General features: G+C 41.4%; 1 protein-coding gene across 8 annotated transcripts in view; it reads left to right on the forward strand.

The window, feature by feature from the left end:
• Positions 1–2,186: 2,186 nt before the first annotated feature.
• The window catches only part of magi1b (membrane associated guanylate kinase, WW and PDZ domain containing 1b), a 165,576-nt gene continuing 148,046 nt past the window's right edge, over positions 2,187–19,716 (forward strand). For 4 of the 8 annotated variants that reach the window (XM_074680258.1, XM_074680282.1, XM_074680290.1 and 1 more), the window contains exon 1: positions 2,190–3,033. In XM_074680258.1, the coding sequence (XP_074536359.1) occupies positions 2,736–3,033 (298 nt within the window). In that variant the 5' untranslated portion in view covers positions 2,190–2,735. Of the gene's footprint in view, positions 3,034–19,716 lie in introns of all 8 variants that reach the window. The other 4 variants (XM_074680242.1, XM_074680275.1, XM_074680249.1 and 1 more) reach the window with 2 other exon arrangements.

Raw genomic sequence — 19,716 nt, forward strand, 5'->3', positions numbered from 1 at the left:
TTTAAAGTACCCAGCTCAGTTTTATCATTTATCCTGGTAACAAGAGATTTATTCATAAAAAAAAGACAGAACAAAGAGCCTAAACTGTCTTTAATAGAAGCACAGTAGAGCTGAAAAGTAAAATTTGTGTTCAGCAGGTGTCACGCTAACAGTGCACCATCTTTGTGAAGCATGTTAGCATTCCAAAACCTGTATTCATCAATGAGCACTTAAAAGTCATGTGAGGAAGTTTAAAAAAGACTGAAATTTGTCTACAACTGCCTTTAATAAAACACCAACAACAACAGCAACGATGTAAACTTCAATGACACAAGTCTTTATTTCTATATAATAGTTAGTAACCAAACTATCAGCGTTGTCAACCCCATACCCATATGTCTCTAAAAACAATTGAAAGCTAACGTGGCTCCCTGAGTACATCTCATTGTTGCATGGTTAAAAGTTACTTTCCTTTCCTATCAGAGGGTTCATGCCACTGAAGTATAACTCCCATGGGGTAAGGGGCTCTTTCAATTCCTGCACTATTTAATAGCTTACCTCAGGTCCATTCATTTTTGATAGGATGGTTAGAAATGCTGTTTAGTTTAATGGTGCTCTGTAGATGAATGAGAGAATTCATTATTTACTATGATTACATTTTGTACTTTATTTTAAGTTCCTTCTACATTAACGATTACTGTTCACTGATTGCCTGCAAAGAGAGTTTTTCTCAGAGGAATCGAAAATGCCACCAATTATGTAAGCATTCATGGATGAGCACAATAAGGAATGAAGATGAGGGAAAGTTGTAAGTTTCAACTTGAAAGTGCACTTACTACTTCCTGTCTCATCCAGGCCAATGGTTTTTACTCCCATGAGACTGAGAGTACTTTCACTGTTATTTTTAGGCTGGGAAAGCTCATCTGCCATTCCCTAGGTGTGAGGCCCGGTCCATCTGATCCCATAAAATACTGTATACATTCATGATTTCTTGGTTCCATGTCCATAGTTGTTCCATAAAAATGTTTAAACTAGTTTGCTTTAATGATTTATCAAATGTTTTGCAAAGGTAGAATTTCTTTTATTTTTTCCTTTTCATTGAAGATGGAAGAAAGCTGGAGTCAAGCAACATTTTTGAACAGTTGCTCTACCCTGTGCGAAAATCTGAAATTACATAGCTGACAAAAGCATCCAAAGACTTCTATGTGTGTCTGATTTTTTCAATGAGTGAGCGTGTTTTGTAAAGGATCCCATAATATGCTGTATACATTTCTGAGTCAGAGACAAACAATCACTCACACCAAACACCCACTTAAAAGTGTTTGAACATAAAGAGTAGGTTTCACTAAAGCATGAAAACAAGGCGTACCACCTGTCTAACCTGAAATGTAGGAATCCTGACAGACAGGATAACAGATGAAACCCCAGCATGTCTGACTGGGTCATTATCATCACTACCAAGGGAACGACAAAGTTTTGCCACAACTAAACCAAATGTTCTTTTTCTTAACAAGGTTAATTTTAATAGGTTAGTATTTCAAACTTCATATATTTGATCTAAACCTGAAAGGAGACTACTGTTTCTTCTAGGTAGACCAAATTCTCTCCAAGTCAATAAAAGACGTCCCTGATGCTTTGATCAACACGCATGCGCTCGATGTTATACTGCTGCCTTCATGTTCTCTTTGTGGACTCCGGCTCCTCATTTTGTAATAACATCACCGACCCAGTACCCCTTCAAGTTAACACTATAAAATAACCTATACCTCTGGTAATTGTGCACTACTTTTAATATAAAAAGTGATATTGCACAGTTCATCTTTGTGAACTCCTGGGACACAAGAAGCTGTTTATGATATTAGGTGAAGTCCAACTGTGATTCAGATTTGTTGTCTAGAAATGCATTAGTAGGTAGTTTTTGTCATTTCTTTGCATTTTAAAGTATAAACAGATCAGCTAAATGAAGGCAGACTTTGTATCTGTAGCGCAAATTTATCTGCCATCAAACACACTACTCAGGTAGGTCTTCAAATGACAATATTAATCAAGATAAGAACAAACAAAAAAACACACACGATATTAATGAAAATTATGCTGTGTTTACGCATTTCTCCCATGAAGTATTTAAGTTTTCTGGGCCAGATATGATTAGGTTTATATTTAGGTTTAGCGTTATTTGCAATTTCCGACAGCACATGAACGCATCGCGAACAGCAACACATTCCCAACGCGAGGGCAGAGCTCAGAGTAGGAATGAGAGTCAGCTAAGTACACGAGCGCATTGTACATACCTGGTTAAACGAGCCGTGGACGGCTACTACCACCGATAAAGTCAACGGACAGACACATTAAGGACTAACGAGGAGTTTTTATCTGAACAACACAATTAAAGTGAGTTTTTACGGCAGCCGGGAGGTTTTAAGAAGTGGGCACGAGACGTGAGTGGGACCGTTGCAGATGTAAAATGACATCGATGAAAGGGGATTAAACTGCAGGGATGTTGCGGAAATAATGAAACCAATATCCAGTTTGTGAGGAGTGACTTCAGACCAGACAGGAATGGCTTGATTTGACACCCCGGGAGAGCGGTGGGACAACACGGTCAGAGGCGCTCATGTTCCTGTGGAGGGAGAAGAAAGTTTGCGGCGCTTAAACTCGGATACAATTCTACTGTTGGAGCGGCGTTGCTGCTGTGACTGTTTCTTATCTCAGCGGCGGAGCCTGCCTGCTTTAGTGTCGGCTCATAACTGTCCACAATGTCCAAACCTGTGGTTAAGAAAAACCACTGGACCTCCAGAATAAACGAGTGCTCCGTCTTCAAGGATGCCCGGGGTGACTTGAATGTGTCACTGCGCGGCGGCGCGGAGAATGGAGAGTTCGCCTATATTGGACAAGTAAATGAAGATCTCGTGAATTACAAAAGTGGAAAATTGAACGAAGGGGAACTGCTACTAGAAGTGGAGAATCTCTCAATTTCCGGATTACCTTTGTACGACGTACAGACGGTGATAAAAAACTGCAAAGGGGCAGTCAGGTTGAAAACTGTCAGACAAGGTAAGACTGTCTCAAATAAAACTGTTCTCACTTCTTTCTTTCAAGTTCTTCGCTTTCCTACTACTTTTTTCCCCTTTTACCTAGCCTGTACATAAAATGTACCGGTAGCTTACAGTTAAACATTTACCACCTTTTTTCTGTACATGAGCAACTTTCAGGTGACCCTCAGGGTGTAACCTTAAGGAAAATGAATGGGGATAAGTCCTGTCAGACAGAATGTGCGATTTAATGCTAGAACCTAAGTCATGACACCGAGTACACCTGTTGAGGAGCCCAGCCACTGTTTTTTGAATGGCTTTTGGCTTTATCTATTTAGAAGAGAATACCACCTGTCAGGTTAAGAGAAATGAATACAGTACAAGGTCACACACTTTGTTTATTCAGCTCCCCTTTAATTCGGTCTCTTGACCAACTCTTTTAATGACACAGATATATTTTTATTCACAGGATATATTGTCCTTCTCATAGAAAAATACAAACATTTTTTAAAACAGGTGCCATTTCATCCTCTTTATGAAGGTTTTCTAATAGGAGTGACTTTAGTTATTTAGAGAATGTCACTAAGATTCCAGGTGATACCATTTTAACCCTCTGTTTGACTGATCCCCTACAAATAGGAAATTTGAACCATGTTATTATCCCCACAAAGCAGATAATAAGCAGAGCCTGAGTTCTCAAACAGGCTAGACTGGCAACACTTCCCTAGCACCTATCCTGACTGAGAGCATCAGGACACCTGACATAAGCCTGAGCATCAGGCCAGTGCGGCTGGTCTGGCTCGTTCATGGTCAGCTTGACTCAGCATGGCCGTGCAGTTTGACACTGAACCTCTGTGACAGGCTCCCAGCGTGGAGAAGCAGACAGCTGAAGGGATGCTCAGAGCCAGCCTGGGCCACACTGACTTCCTGTAGGGACAGACAAAAGAGCAGCAACTCTTCAAGGACAATTTCACATATTTATAACCTATGAATGCTGTGAGGAAAATTGGCAAGGCCTGCCCAGAAGTGGCACCATGTTTTCTTTATAGGTTGCTACATTATGCACAAATCAACATCAGAATATAGCCGCAATACACTGATGTGTCACTGCATTATGTTTGGGAGAGAAATGAGCCACTTTGGCACTTACAGGGCCTCATGCATTATTCCATGTTGTACAAGACATTCAGTGAACAAAGGCTCTCTGTAAAAGCTGGAAAATCTTTGTTGAGGTAAACGGAAGGGAAAAATACCTTCAACTGAACATGTAAATATCCTGTTTTGGTTGGGGTGCATCAGGGCTAATGGAAAACAGGCCGTTCAGCTCTGACAATAGCCAGAGGTCTAACTAAGGTGGCCCCCATCTATACCTCTGTTTGATTTGTTTACATTACTGCTGAGCCGTTGTATGCTCTGAAGTGCAGGATTCTCTTCCACACAAACAATTCATAAGCAGATGTCACTGATTGGTCCCTGTTTGTTCACACACTGCAGTATGGAAATAAAAGCTTCAGACTTATGGCTCCCTGTGGCTGAGAGAAGTTGATATTGTGCAGGAAATGCAGCACACAGACACTTAAACCTCACACAGTCTGTTACTCAGTAAACTTGGAAACAGTGTGATCATATATAAAGCTAACTGTGGCTGTTTCCCAAACCGCCTATTACACTAGCAGTGCCTACTACTTTGACTGAAATTTAGTATGTGGTAGGTCGTATGCGAAAACTTGCAAAATCTGCAGTATGCCAAAAATCCCTGGGTGTCCTTCTGATCCAGGAAAATTTCTCAGTATGCAACAGACCAGTCTACCTGGCATACTTTTTCCCACAATGCACGGTGCTAACGTTGCTTGTCAATGCAGGCGGCAGGTTTTGGTGAATTACTACCACCTACTGGAATGAGTTAGCATCATAACTACAATACAACAACACTAACATTAGATGGTCCATGACATAGAAATGAAGTGATGCCAAAGAAACACAAGTAAATCTTGTGACTTCCAGTTGTAAAAGAGGCGCTTACTTCTACAAATTCATTGAAGCCCATATGAAGCAATAATTCACTTTTTTAAACCATGCATGGATTTTATTGAAGTGGTTTTCCCATCTGCTGTAAAAAATAAAAACCCTATCCAGATTTATTTTCAGTAAACAATATAACTTTTGGTGTAAGATTGAAAATCAAATATGATGATTCTGCTATGACAGGGGTGGCCAATTAGTCAGAGACCAAGAGCCACAAAAATTACCGTGGTACTACAAAGAGCCACATCACACACGGGGTCTTACAAACGCACTTTTTCTTAAACATAAACAGAATGTCATAAAATAAAAATCAATACATTTCAGATTCTCAAACCAAGATTTATTGTCTTGTCATCTATCTATCTATCCATCTATCTATCTATCTATCTATCTATCTATCTATCTATCTATCTATCTATCTATCTATCTATCTATCTATCTATCTATCTATCTATCTATCTATCTATCTATCTAGATAGGTAGGTAGCTATGAGCACATGAGCGATTAAGAGGATCACATGTAGAGAAGAGAAAATGAAACTTAAGTATCAATCTCATCACCCGAATATTGATCAATACTGATTCCACTGTTGGATGAATGGATCGTAGAGCCACACACCGAAAGGCAAAGAGCCACATGCGGCTCGTGAGCCACAGGTTGGCCACCCCTGTGCTATGATAGGATTAACAAACTAACTAAAATGCCAAGATCTACCACAAAGTTTGTGTTGTATATTTAAAATAAAGGCAAAATAAAATCCATCACCGTTAGCTCCATTTCCTGAAACTGAAAACCAGAGTAGTATACTTCAAAACAGACTCAACAGAACAGTCACACTATATACTACATGCAAAAGCAGTAAGCAGTATGCAGTACCAACTACATACTACATTCACATGTAGTATAGGCGGTTTGTAAAACAGCCAGAGTCGAAAGCCCTGCAGAGGTGTTTTCTCTCAGTATCCAATTAGACCTCTGATGATGGGCGGGGCTACGTCAGGGACAATGTGATGCCACTGAACTACCTTGGCAGCAGGCATGTTATCTGTTTTTGAAGAGAAAAAGATCAAGTGTCACCAAACAACAAAGATGGCACTCTTTCATTTTGTGTTTATTGCTGAGTTGTGCTTTCCCTTTACTTTGCTTTAAGAAGACTTGGGAGTTGGTGTTTGTTGTCTTTCTTGGAATTGAGCTAGAAAAGTAAATAAAGTTTTTGAATCATACTATTCTAATATTTTAAATTCTGGATGTTGGATTAAAGTTCACAATAACTCTTGGCCTCTACATGTTTATCTTATTTTCTGTTTCGTTCTTAATCCCTACCCATCCTCCTTGTCTGCCACATGAATTTAAAAGCACTTATGATACCAATATAGAGATTGAAACTACAAAGTTGCTTAAAAAATGAAAAACCCCAAGGCAAATCAAAAACAATTTGATAAACCATTGTAGTTTTAGATGCATAGAAAGCATATCAAACCTCATATCTTGAAGGGTTTGAAACAGTTGGATACAGTCAGTTAAATTGTACTGTTGTGCCAATTGAGTTATAAATCCAAATTTAATTTCCCCTGGAGACATGACAAAGTGGCTTTTGAACCATCCGTGGCACCATCAGTTTTAGTCAGTGAAAAATGAAGCTGTAGAGAATTCACACACAGCCTGAGTTGGTTGACTTCCACAAAGTTTGGAGAAAGCATTCAGTCTGACATCTCCGTGTGAATGCCTCAGCTTGGTCCAACATACTCCCAACATACAACATGATGATATTTGTCTCTGCATTTTTAGAATTTGTGTGTTTCTTTTGCTCAGGACTCAGAGTTATGTGCAAGCTTTGAGGTGAAACTCAGGTGTCACGAGTTAAAGGCAGGATACACATTGTAGTTAGGGATGCACGATATTGGATTTTTGCCGATATCCGATATGCCGACATATTGAAACCCCTTTTGGCCGATACCGATACCGATAATGACAAGTTTTTTGTTTTTTTTTTCACTGTAAAGAAAGCTAAGTCTATCCTGTACTGGAATTTATATGTTACTCTTATTGTGACGGTCTTATTTGTTTAAGAAACAGTCATAAAAAGAAAAAAAACATTTTATTTTACCATAAATAAGAAATGTATTATTTTTTCAAACTCAAGACATTCAGTATTGAAATTAGGGCTGCACGATTATCGTAATCGCAATTGCAATGTCAGCACATGCAGTTCAGATTTTTCTCCATGATAACCAAGCAAGTCTGTAGACTCATCATGACACAACTTTTTTAATTAAATCGCAAGCACAATTGCAATCGCAATATTGTCCACCTAATCGCAAATCGCACCTTTTCCCAAAATTGTGCAGCACTAATTGAAATACAGAAAAATAATTTCTTTAGATGACATGAACTTTAAATGTACAATGCATTTTTAAACATAACTAAGTTGCATTTGATTATTTTAGAGCTACTGTAACAACTTGGTGACAGACAGAGCTCTGCAGTTCAAACACATGAAGTGCTACATTTTATTCAAGGAGCTTATTTTTCAGATGGAAAATAATAATAATCCTTACTGAATAGCACCTTATCGGCTGTGACTATTGGCAGAAATTTTCATATCTGCCGATACCGATAAACATATTTTTAAGCTTTTATCAGCTGATACCGATATTGTGCCGATAATATCGTGCATCCCTACTTGTAGTGCCAAGGTGTGAGCTGTGATGGTATTTTCCTTGTGTTTCTTGTGGTAAGGAGCAGTTCTCATGTTCTCGTTGAGGATCTTGATTCAGTCAGGCTACCTGATCCATCCTGATTCAAGAATTTCATAGCTCACTTCATGCAACATCTGCCAGTGTTTATCGTGCACCCCCAGCTCCGTCTGTAGCTTGTAATGACTTCAGACAATAGCAGGAAACTCTCCTCTCACTTCTGACCAATCAGAAGTATCTGGGCCCGCGGCTCCCCAGCGTTTTTTTTTCCAGGCTCCATCTGGGGATGTAGGGTGTCATCGCTGTACAACGTCACATGATCAGATTCCATTTCAACTTTTTAATAATTCACGCTGTCTGGGAATTTCCCCTCCCTAATCAGCCTTAATTGGGAAAATATGCTTGGCAACAAGGGCCATCTGTAAAATCAGAGTGACCTAATTCTACCCTGAGCTTGTGCCATTTTCTCACTTTAATCGAGTGTGGAGAGGTACTGCTGCACTGTCTCAGCTCTCTGATAGTCACAGAGGATATGCTGATGTTCACTGCCAGCTGTTTTAATAAGACGTGTTGATGTGTGTCAGGTCAGGACCTTCAGCACTCTATAGACCTGTTCGTGGAGACACTCACACACTCAAACACTCACAGGCTTTTCTACTCTGAGCTGATAAGAGGCTCTGTCCAGTTCTGCTGCAGAGATTGTGGTGTTTGCTTTGGGTATCGGTGAAAAAGTGCAAATCACTGGGGGGACTAAGCCACGATAAGTCTGCTTCCCTGTGTATTGATTGGTCAGAAGCTGTGGGAAAATAACTGGATTATGTAATTAGGGCTATTACACACAAACACAGACATGCACTCTCACTCTTTTACCCTTTTTCAACTCGCAGCCACTGACCCGGTACTAATACTGTTCAATAATCAGGCAGAAATGTGCTTTTATAACAAATCCAATACGCCGTGTTTGCTAACATAAACTCACATAATGTTAAGAAGTGACAATCTGATAAAACCACAGAAGTTCTGTTTGGATAATCTCCATAAGAACATGACCTAGTGCTCCACAAAACTGAATATCAGCATGGATAACACTCACACAAACATGCTACCAACACACAATCACAACAGCGGATTCAGATTGAGAGCAGATTAGAGTCATGCTCTCCCTCTGAGAGCGCGCTAATCAGCAGGGAAGGCTCTATGATAGCATGATAGCATTTACTGTGTGTGTTTGTGTGCAAACAGATATGGGAGTCGTAAAACTTGAAGTTAAAGATAACATTGAGTTGGGTTTTGATAATGTCAGGTGCAAGGAGTTCTACCAAGCAAGCACAAGTGTATGTATTCCTGTGTGTTTCTTGATGTAAAAAATGACACAGTGTCCCAGAGTTCATGGGTTTCCCCAGGCAGGAGGTATGCAGTGTGCTGCTCGCCCTGGTGAACAGGACCTGCTCACACACACAACAGAAACCTGAGCCCTCTTCACGTAAAACCAACGGCTGGCTCTGACAGACCAATCAGGAATTGAGAAACTACAGCTTTCCGTGAAGTGTAATTCTTTCCAAGCTGCTTTATATTTGCAGGCTGGTGTGATGAACGAGGCCCTGGCAGCTATAAATTTCCGGAAGCAGAAAATATTCTCCCTTTCGTACAGCAGCAGTGCAGGTTGCTAACTAGAGCCCTTTTCTTTGAATTTACAACTCTTTGTTGCTGCGTTATGGCTAAACCCTGTGTGTGCGTGTGTGTCTGTGTGTGTTTCAGGCAGAGATTGCATATGGAAGTGTTTATTTCCTTTCTCTCAGCAGGAAGTTGGACACCCCTCCTCGCCCTAAAATCGTTCCTCCACCTTTGTGTTCTTGACAGCAGTGGAACGACTTCACTTCCTCCCTTGTAGCCTGCTTTAGGAAAGATCTCTGGCTTCAATTTCAGGGTGTGTGGTTATATCTGTGCCAATGTGTGTGTGTGTGTGTGTGTGTGTAGGAGCAAAGAAGGGAGGGTAAGCTAGAAGTCACATGTAGTGTAGAAGCATCTTTCCCACTTTGATGTGAATTTGTGTTCGTGTGCGTCGGTGCTCAGCTTAAGCTCTGCATGTGAACGCATTGGAGGGATACACAGTTACAAACCAAACAGACCACAAAGTTCAGTCTCACTAATGCACTGCTTTATGTAAGCCCTCTGAAGAGCCTCAGATGCACATGTGTGCTGTCTCCTCTCCTGTTTGGTGAAGATTTGTCTTTTTTTTCTCCTAATTAGCTCAAGTGTAGACTGTTGTATTGAATGTGAATGCACATTGGTCACACTTGGCACTTTCAGTTACACACTCTGTCAGAGGAAAAGAAGGGCCAACTAATTTATGATAGTGAGTTTGGTTGGGCTGAGGAGGCATCGAGACAGTTCCCTTTGCTTTCCTTTGAAGAATCCTCTCATCCAGTGTCCTCACATTGGAAATAAGTACAGTAAGAAAGTGTATGTCTCGGACCTGTGTGTCTAGATTCAGACACATTTGACAAAACTGTAAGACTTTTAAAGATAAGGGGCACATGCTTTCATTCTAAATAAAATGCACAAAGATCCACACTGAAAACGAAAGCAGCTCCATAGATGTGTAAGGCAGCTGTGATATTTCAAGCTGTTGAAGCTATTACCACGATTCCAAGGAAATCTGTCAACACTCTCCCTTCTCTGTGGTCAGTTCTCGAGGATTTGTACCACAGTCATACAACCACACTTTCTTCTTTTCCATCTGTCAAACTTTAAAATGCTGAGCTTCTTACAAGTGTCAGGACACATAGTGAATTTAAAGCCATGAGCTTAATATCAGGCTGCTTTGGTTTAGCACCCAAGGTAACTGTTAACCTAGTCAACATGTGGGATGAGTTGACAAATCTACTCAAAAGGCCCACACTTATTCCCACACTGTCAATCTGACTGCTCAGTTGGCATAATCCCCCAGATGGGAGCAACGATGAGACTCAGCACTGACGACATTAAACAGTCTCTGAGCAGGTGGACGTCTTTGTCAGGGTTTTATTTATGATCATAGAAATATGCATGATGTTTTTCCTGCTCCGAATGAAATCTTTCAGCTGGTTTCAATGTTTTTGCTCATTCATTATTAGGGATGGGTACCTTTCACATTAAAAACCATACAGTACCCATGCCCAGTACCTGGAAATCAGTATCAGTACTCAACGGTACCAATTTTGGTACTTTTTTTGTGTTTATGGGATTAAAATATTAATCTGTTAAATAATATATATATATATATATATATATATATATATATATATATATATATATATATATATATATATATATATATATATTTTTTTTACAATTTAACATATTTATTATCCAATATATAAGCTGGCAATGCTGTGTTTTATGTCCAGCATGGAAAATTGCCTACTCCTCCACTCCTTCACAGTCACTTAAAAGTACTCAGTACCCATCCGTGTTCCTCATTTAAAACATAGACTCCCCAGTACTAGAGAAAGCCACAAACAGAACATATCCCCCTATTAAAATCACATTTTCCAGTTTTTCTTTAGAATCATCAAACTCAGCACATGCAGCTTAGATTCTGCACTTCTAAAGAAGTCCAACGTTACATCATGGTTAGATGTGCACCCAGTCTATGGGGATGATAATGTGACTAAGGCTGTATTCAGACCAGAAAAGTCCTTTGGTCCACTTGTTTGGTCCGGACCAAAAGCGGACTTTATTTTTTTTTTGTTTGGTGCGGTTCGTATTCAGATTGTACTTTTTACAAGTGGACTATATTCTGTAAACACATCCACGTGTGTGACGATCAGTGCTCTCATTTGACAGCACTGACAAAGGGCGGCACACAGAATACAGACGCGTATATGGAGGTAAACGTGTGTTTGTGCTCTTATTAGAGCTGCAAAATCAATCAATTTCAAGAGCAGCTCCTTCAAAGCAGGCTTAACAACACACTTTCAAATTTTGGAACAGCAAAGATGAATGCGCGCAGCAAGGAGACGCTATGCTCTGCGTGTCCTGACCCACAACATGCTATCAACAGCGTGGCTAAACAGAAGACGGAGGATCAGGTATGAACCAAAGACGGTTAGGTTACGGTCGCTTTATAGGCCCAAAAGGCGCATGTATCCTGTAGTTAGTTCAGATGGACCTTGGTTTGTATTCAGACCTGCACGGGAGAACCACGAACTGCACCAGAGCTCGTTTGGAAGCGGACTGAGACCACCTCAAAAAGTGGGTCTCGGTCCGGTTGTTTGGTCCGCACCAGGGTTCGTTTGTGTCTATTCACACCTGTATGGAAAGTCAGCACCAGCCTGGGAAACAAACCCTGGTCCGTTTAAAGTGAACCAAACAGTCCAGGTCTGAATACGCCCTTAGTGATCAAAGTAACTTGTTGAACATTTATCTCCACCAACCATACACAAAACAAATCATGAGCATGGTCTCAGTTATTCCTGATAGCCCAACAATGTGGTGACAGTGTTGAATATGCTGACGCAGCCTGATTTGTGTTTGTCCAGCAAGAGAAAGAGAAGCACAGATAAATCAGGAATTTATCCTCCTAGCTAACAGCAACAATGTATGTACCTACCTGTCAGTTATGTCAGCCATGCTGCCAGTTATTCGCCATTTCTCATGAAACTAATGTGTTATTCACGAAGTCATTCCTTTGTCATGAGCACAGATAGAGAAACAAGCTAAACCAAAGCTGTTTTTACAGCGTAGCCACAAGTGGAGCATTTTGTAGCACTTCCTCATTGGCTTCATTTCAACAGTAGTGTTCGTACTTTTACAGTGTTAGTCCAAACTTTTATAACGTCCCCTCACCACCTGTGAATGTTATTGTGCTTTGCTCTTTTTGAAGCTTTGGGTTAGGTTATGTTTTTTTAAAACTTGTGTGGGGATTGTGTTCAAGTCTTAGCAAAGTGTAAAGTTGTGGAACCTGAACTCTGTCAGGTTTGGATTGTTACACCTGCTCTCCAACCAAAAACATGAAGTAATCTTCTTGGTGACATCCTACAGTCCCATCACAAGTAGAGACAGCTCACGGTCCCTCTGCCTGCCTTTACAGCGTTAGCTCACACAAGCAGCTCTTTTCTTTCCTGTGCTATGTCAGGACTGGGATCATATGCAGCCATGCAGATAATGGTAGTGTGTGTGCATGTACGTGTGTTGGTTTGCGTGCCAGATGAGCTGACACGGCTGAGTCTTTCTGTCAGCTCTGCTGCTGTTAAACTCAGCCGTGCAGCCTGCAGCAGGCAGCATGACAAGGAAGCAAAATGATGGAATTGGTCGTGGCTGTGGGCATCATTAATATGGCTCAGGCTAGAGCCAGCAGTGGATGCCTCTGAAAAGAGCAAAATCCTGCTAATCTTTCAAAAGTCTCAAGCTTGTGTGTTTTTTTTTGTTTTTTAGCTTTTTATTCAGCTGAGACTGTGGTACAAAGGAACAAGTTTAGTGCTCATACATGTTTAACTACCCCTCATGTTTCTGCCACAGTGTAAGGATGCATACTTGACTTTTTTGTTGATATGAGATAGTCACAGGACACTTGCAGCTGATATAAAACTGTTTATTTTTGTCATTAGAGCTAATCCTCTGTTTGTTATCTTTCTAGTTCAGGTTGCCAGAAAATCTATACTTTATCTCAGGCTTCATGAGACATAAAGGCCTGTGTCCTCCAGGCTGCTTCCTCCTTGTCTTTACATTTCATTACGTGCTGATTGAGGCCTTAGGGTCTGTTTACACAAATCCTATTAATGTAAAGTCTTTGGGAAGCTTATGCACGCACAAACGTGTGCACGCGGACAAAACAAGAGTGTGTACAGGTTTAGAGAGCCGTCTAGCCCTGATTAAGAGGATTTAGGCACGAGTCTGTCTGTTGTCCGCTGCACTGAGTGCACACTCACGCTCTCACACACATATACTTAAACTCCTGTGGTCCTTCTGCCGCAGCTGCACACAACAATGCTTTGCTGAGCCACTCGGCCTTATCCCTCCTCCTCCTTCTCCTCCTCATCTTTTCCCTGCTCTATTCATCTTGCCTATTCTCCGTATCTGTCCCCTCTCAGGTCCCCTCTTTTCTCTCTGCACTTATTGTTGTCTGAATTTGGGAACAGTGACAGCTCTCATTAAGGGGAAGCTGACTCTGTGACCGAGCCCCCCACCCTATCCTCTTCCTGCTCAAGTCTCCCAAAGAAAAGAATGATCCAACAGGTCATTGAACAGCAGTTCTGGATGAGAGTGTGTGACAAATAATTAAAGAGTGCTCTGTGTGGGTGGTGATCGCTGGGAAGGGAGGGTTAAGGTGGTTATGGGTCAGAAAAAGCAGTGGATAAAGATTTAAAGTTTAATTACATGGTTTGTGACAGACATTTTGAGGAGTCATCAAAATTAAATTTAAAATCAGACCAACCAACTAATCTAACAACAAGAAAAACTCGGACAAAAGTCACTATTAAGCATAATCCATAAAACATGAAGGCGATTTTGTCTTCTGTTCAGTAGAAAATGCCTTTTTTAGACTTAATATGAGCCACATACACTTAACTGGTCCAGAAAACGTCTTATTTAGAGTTATTTGAAGGCAAAAATGATATCTGAATTGCTTGTAACTAGAGCTGAAACGATTCCTCGAATGATTCGAGGTACTCGATTACAAAAATTAATCGAGTAATTTTCTCTGCCTCGAGGAATCGTTTAATTTTAAAAAAGATCGAGTGGTATTTCAAATAGAGCTGAGGCCATATTAAGAGAGTTTTCAGACCCCTCAAGCTACCTCTTATACAAAATAGCAACTCGCAACAAATCTAGCTTCTTATCTGGAGTTTGGAGACTCATGAGTCATTCTACGAAATGGGTGCCATTTGGGTCCGCAATATTTGATGAGATGTACAAGGCACAAAAAATGTGTCAAAGTGTGTTTACAAATTTTGGAGCTACCAAAGCAAGTGCTCTTGCTGACATGCTGTATCAGAAAATTCTATTTCTTAAAGAGAAAAAATTTCATTTGAAAAAAAAACTGCTCTTTAACTAAACAAAAATGTAGTTTATCCGATTACTTGATTCATCGATGGGATTTTCAGTAGAATACTCGAATACTAAAATATTCGATAGCTGCAGCCCTACTTGTAACAAGTGAAAAAAATCTGCTAATGGAACAAGAGAAATTATTCACAATTTTTATTGGCCGATTTTTTTTTTTGCTTGTTACAAGCAATTCAGACCACATTTTTGTTTTTAAATAACTTAAAACAAGACATTTTTCTGGACTGACCAGTTGAATGTGGCTCATTTCAAATATAAGAAGACATTTGTTACGAAAAAATCAGACAGTTTTTTACAGCGTCACAAGTGTCACTCCAGAGAGTGAAGTATTCCCTTCAGTTTCTTACTAAAAGCCTGAAAAAAAGTCAACGACACCTGTGCTGTTACTAAAAATTCAGTCATGAGCAATGTTTGTGTAGATGTTAAGTACACAGCTCCTGCAGTTCTTCCGTCTGGAAATTTCTGCCCAGCTCTAATGCTGCCTTGATTGACAAAGCATGTGTGTGTAGCGGTCAGCTGGATCCCTTCAGGACACCAAATGGCTTCGATAATCTTACATGATGACGGAGGAGATATGTTTGTGTCCTCAGCTTCACAGGTGGTCCCTCACTGCAGATGCGTGCTCAGTAGAAAATGGTTAGCAGCTAAGGGCAGAGTGACACTGTGTCTTACAGCCAGTGCCTCTATCTGATGTCCCTGTGTCAGACTGTGGGGGTTTGCAGGATGACTGTGCATCAGCTGGGTTTGTGTGCTCCCTGAAGCTGTGCACTGGCTGCATGAATACACCACCAGAGGTTCCTGTGCCATGCAGTCATGTTCAATCAAGTGTTTTTGGTCTAATGCCTCTTCAACACGGCGTTAAATAGAAGCAGATCTCATAGTTTAGCAACATTTGCATTATGAATGATATCATTTTGATAACTTAAAGTGATACTCCGGGATGGAACAAGTTGGGTCCTATCACAAGGTTTAGGGCAGAAATTACCCCTACAGCAGTGATTTTGTGCAGCAGTAGCCCAGGGTGCTCGCACCAAAGACCCCCTCCCTGCACCTCTGCCGGTTTCCTCTGCACTCAGATGGGGCCAATTTTTACTTGACCAAAAACACAAATAAACGGACTCCCACCGAAAAAATCTGATATCGGTCTGCATTCACGCTTTGTTTAGAGAATTTTCTGCGTGTTACTTTCACACAAAAACACCGCTAAATAAGGCTCTAGTTCTCATCGTGTCTCTTCGTCCTGGCAGACTACCTGTGTTTGTTTATATCTGGCACGCCACGCGCGCGCGGACTGATACACTAAGCGGCGAGCGCCTCATAGCCAGCTGTGGCTCTGCAGCGGAGGTAGAGCCGTTTTACGCCACGATGAGAACTAGAGCCTTATTTAGCGGTGTTTTTGTGTGAAAGTAACGCGCTGAAAATTCTCTAAATAAAGCGTGAATGCAGACCGATATCAGATTTTTTCGGTGGGAGTTCGTTTATTTGTGTTTTTGATCAAGTAAAATATGGCCCCGTCTGAGTGCAGAGGAAACCGGCAGAGGAGCAGGCAGGGGTTGTTGGTGCGAGCACCCTGGGCTTCTGCTGCACAAAAACACTGCTGTAGGGGTAATTTCTGCCCTAAACCTTGTGATAGGACCCAACTTGTTCCATCCAGGAGTGTCACTTTAAGGCCAATGTGACTGAATTATTAGCTCTTTCACAACATTGTGTGTTTGCAACCTACCCGTGAAAGCTGTTTGGTTGTTTTGGTGGAGCCCTGGCACAAAAAGCGTAGCCTGTCCCTGTGTGCGTGTCTGAAAGTGGAACATAAAGGTCAGAACAAGCACTAAGATGTCTTTTTTCAGCACACCCATTGTATGAAAAGCACAATAGAGAGACTTTGTCCTCATTTTCCTCCAACAGAAGCAGTCCATACTCTCATCGCCATTTACTGTACATGCTCCATTGAACCAGCACAGTGAGGGGAAATGTGACAGCCTACTGATAGAATCTTAATTAGACAAGCAGAGACTAATTAGCAAAGACAGGAAAAGGATTGAGTCTTAATTAAGAGGTCACTGGTGTCCATCTTCTCTCCTCACTGTTGGCACCTGTCACAGATGTTCAGCTCTTCAAGTGTGGTCTGTTTACGACCCGCTCACTCACCTGAAATCTCTGACTCAACTCGAGTCCTCCTACAAAACCACACAAACTGCTAATTGGTCTGCATCTTTAATAATTCAAGAGCACTCATTGTATAACTCACTAAAGGCTGGCACACAGTACAGGATTCTCCAAACCTTCACACATGTAAGCCCTGTTTCCACCAAGCAGTTCAGTTCGGTTCATCTCAGCACGCATTTTACGGCGTTTCCAGTGACGAATCCCATGACAGACCCCCAAATAACTGAAACAAGCCATCCCACTTTTTGGCACCCTTCCGTAGGGGTGCCAGACTAAACCGATCTGATCTCGGAAGGTGGAGCTACAACACTGCAGACCGTTGATTGGTCAATTACCATGCGACAGCTGCTGCATTTCTCCTGGTGGCACACAATGTTCTCTGAAACAAAGCTTGATTGCACTTTGTATCAAAGAGTCACATCCCAATCACAAAGAGGACGTAACGCTGGATGTTTTCCATCGTTGATCTTTGTTTACTGTGTCACGTTTTTCTTCTTCGATGGATTTATTAGTGGGGTACACTGTGTTGCGCTGCTATGGCGTCACACTTTTATGTTACTGATACGGCTGTCAGCATCCAGCTTACACGCCGCCTACCACGAGGGGTTGGCTGTGGAAACACAAACAGGACCAAACTTCACAGAGCCAACCCGTATCAAACAGTACTGATCTGAACTGGACTGCTTGGTGGAAACGGGGCTTTAGAGACCACACACTTGATGCAAACAAAAGACAGATTGCACAAGATCTACCTCATGCACTCTGGAGGACACCACACATTGACGGATTCTTCAGCAGAGGATCAGCTTCTCCACGCTCAATATTCCAAATCTTGTGTAGTAAAATGGGACTTTGGTGTAATCAAACATGACGGACTAACGGGAAAAAGCACTGATGGTTGTTTTCTGTCTCTGAGGCCCCGTTTACATGACAACGTTTCATCTGAAAACACTGAAATGCAGTGAAAAAAATCTGTGTTTACACAGAAACGCAGAGGGACTGAAAATGCTGTAGTAAGCATGCCAGGCCTGTAGGTGAGATTTCAACCAAAGTAAAGTTGAGCTGGTCATCTGGTGTATTGGGGAATTCTAAGCTCAAAAGTGGAGTATCAGATGCACATTTGTATAAAGACAGTCAGCAAATTCAGCTGATGGAGCAGCACAAGCACAACAGTAGTTTGTGATGGTTGTAACAACGGTACTGATGTCTTGTTGTATGTGCTCGTGAGGAGCGGAGTGTGACGTCAGCGTTTCCACTGAAAACACCGGCTTACCATTTACACAGCAACAGTGTCGGCAGCGTTTCAGAAAAATCCCACTCTGGAGGCAGTTTCCAATGTTTGCGTTTTAGGTCCGCTGAAACGCCGTTTCCGTGTAAACCCGAGGCTGAAACGCAACAAAACTTTTGCATTTCACTGTTGTCATGTAAATGGCACCTGAAATTTTGTAAAAAACACACAAAAAGAAAAACAATTATGGAAAAGGTGTGGAGAGGGCGAGGATATGGGCTATATGAATAACAATGGGAGTTGGTGTTGAGTAAAGTTGCTGCGTTTGATTGGCTTTTGCCCCAATGCACCTGCTCGGCTTCTCTCAGAGCGCCCCACACACTATAGGGTTCCTAGTCGCAAATTTTAAACATATTCATTATCTATGGTCTCTGAATCGGAGGCCTTCCGAGCGACTGACAGGACAAAATCACTCTAAACACACCCCACACCACAGGAAATCACACACATTGGCAGACTTCAGACGATTGGGCCTTTGCTGGCTTTGATCGTAAGGGGGAGATCAGAACAAAAATCAGCCAGATTTTCCTGTTGTGTATACCCGCCTCAACCAGTTTACTTATTCAAACTTTTTTAACACCTGGCTTTTAACAGTTAGCTCTCAGCGTAGAGGCCTCATTGGCTCCTTGTCTGGTTCGTCTTGTCAGGACTATTTCAAATCAAAACAATCATTTTTAATCTCTGTAGATCAAACTGCTGGGGACCACAGTTTGGTTATTGCTTTGCAGGATGAGAAAGTTTAAATGCGTCTGTCACGATGCAGGCTGACTTACGTTTCATTTGTGGTCTCATGAAAACTTCAGACCAGCAAATAGTCATCCAACTGGCTTCAAATTGCTTCCCACGCTGCAGTGAACAAATGTTAGGAGACAGACAAGCTTGGCTTTAAACTCAAGTTTTAATATTTAAAAACAGGAACACCCATTTCTCACATAAATGTTGTAAACAAGTTCCAAAGCCAGCTACTCCAGACTTTGTAGCTGTAATTAAAGCAGAACAGAGGCCTCATGAAAATTGAAATGCCTATTATGAAGCACTGTTCAGAGGAACTGTACTATAAACTGAGGCAGCTGTGTGTGTGTGTGTGTGTGTGTGTGTGTGTGTGTGTGTGTGTGTGTGTGTGTGTGTGTGTGTGTGTGTGTGATTGTTAATAAAATGACACTCTCATTTATCTGAAACAAAATGTCCCACTCCACAGTGCTAAATTACTGCATGTTCAGGCTGTGGCTGGTTGAATGATCAAAAAATAAAATGACAGTAGGGTAGTGTATGCTAAGACACACCACATGTCACGCTAATAGTGGCCATCGTGACAATCCTAATCTGCTGCCTGTATGGAAATGGTGCCATACGGCAGGATTATGACTTGACACAGACCCTCCAGGCTTTGTCATCACGCCTGTATTTTGAGTTTATGAAATGAGCGCTTAGCAGCACATTGACTCCCTGTGTCTGCTCTTATTTGAGGCTTTGTGAAGCTGA

This window comes from Halichoeres trimaculatus, unplaced genomic scaffold, assembly GCF_033239565.1.
Source record: "Halichoeres trimaculatus isolate MK-OKI-2021-1 unplaced genomic scaffold, fHalTri1.1 fHalTri1_scaffold_1, whole genome shotgun sequence".
In the NCBI taxonomy this organism is placed as follows: Eukaryota; Metazoa; Chordata; class Actinopteri; order Labriformes; family Labridae; genus Halichoeres; species Halichoeres trimaculatus.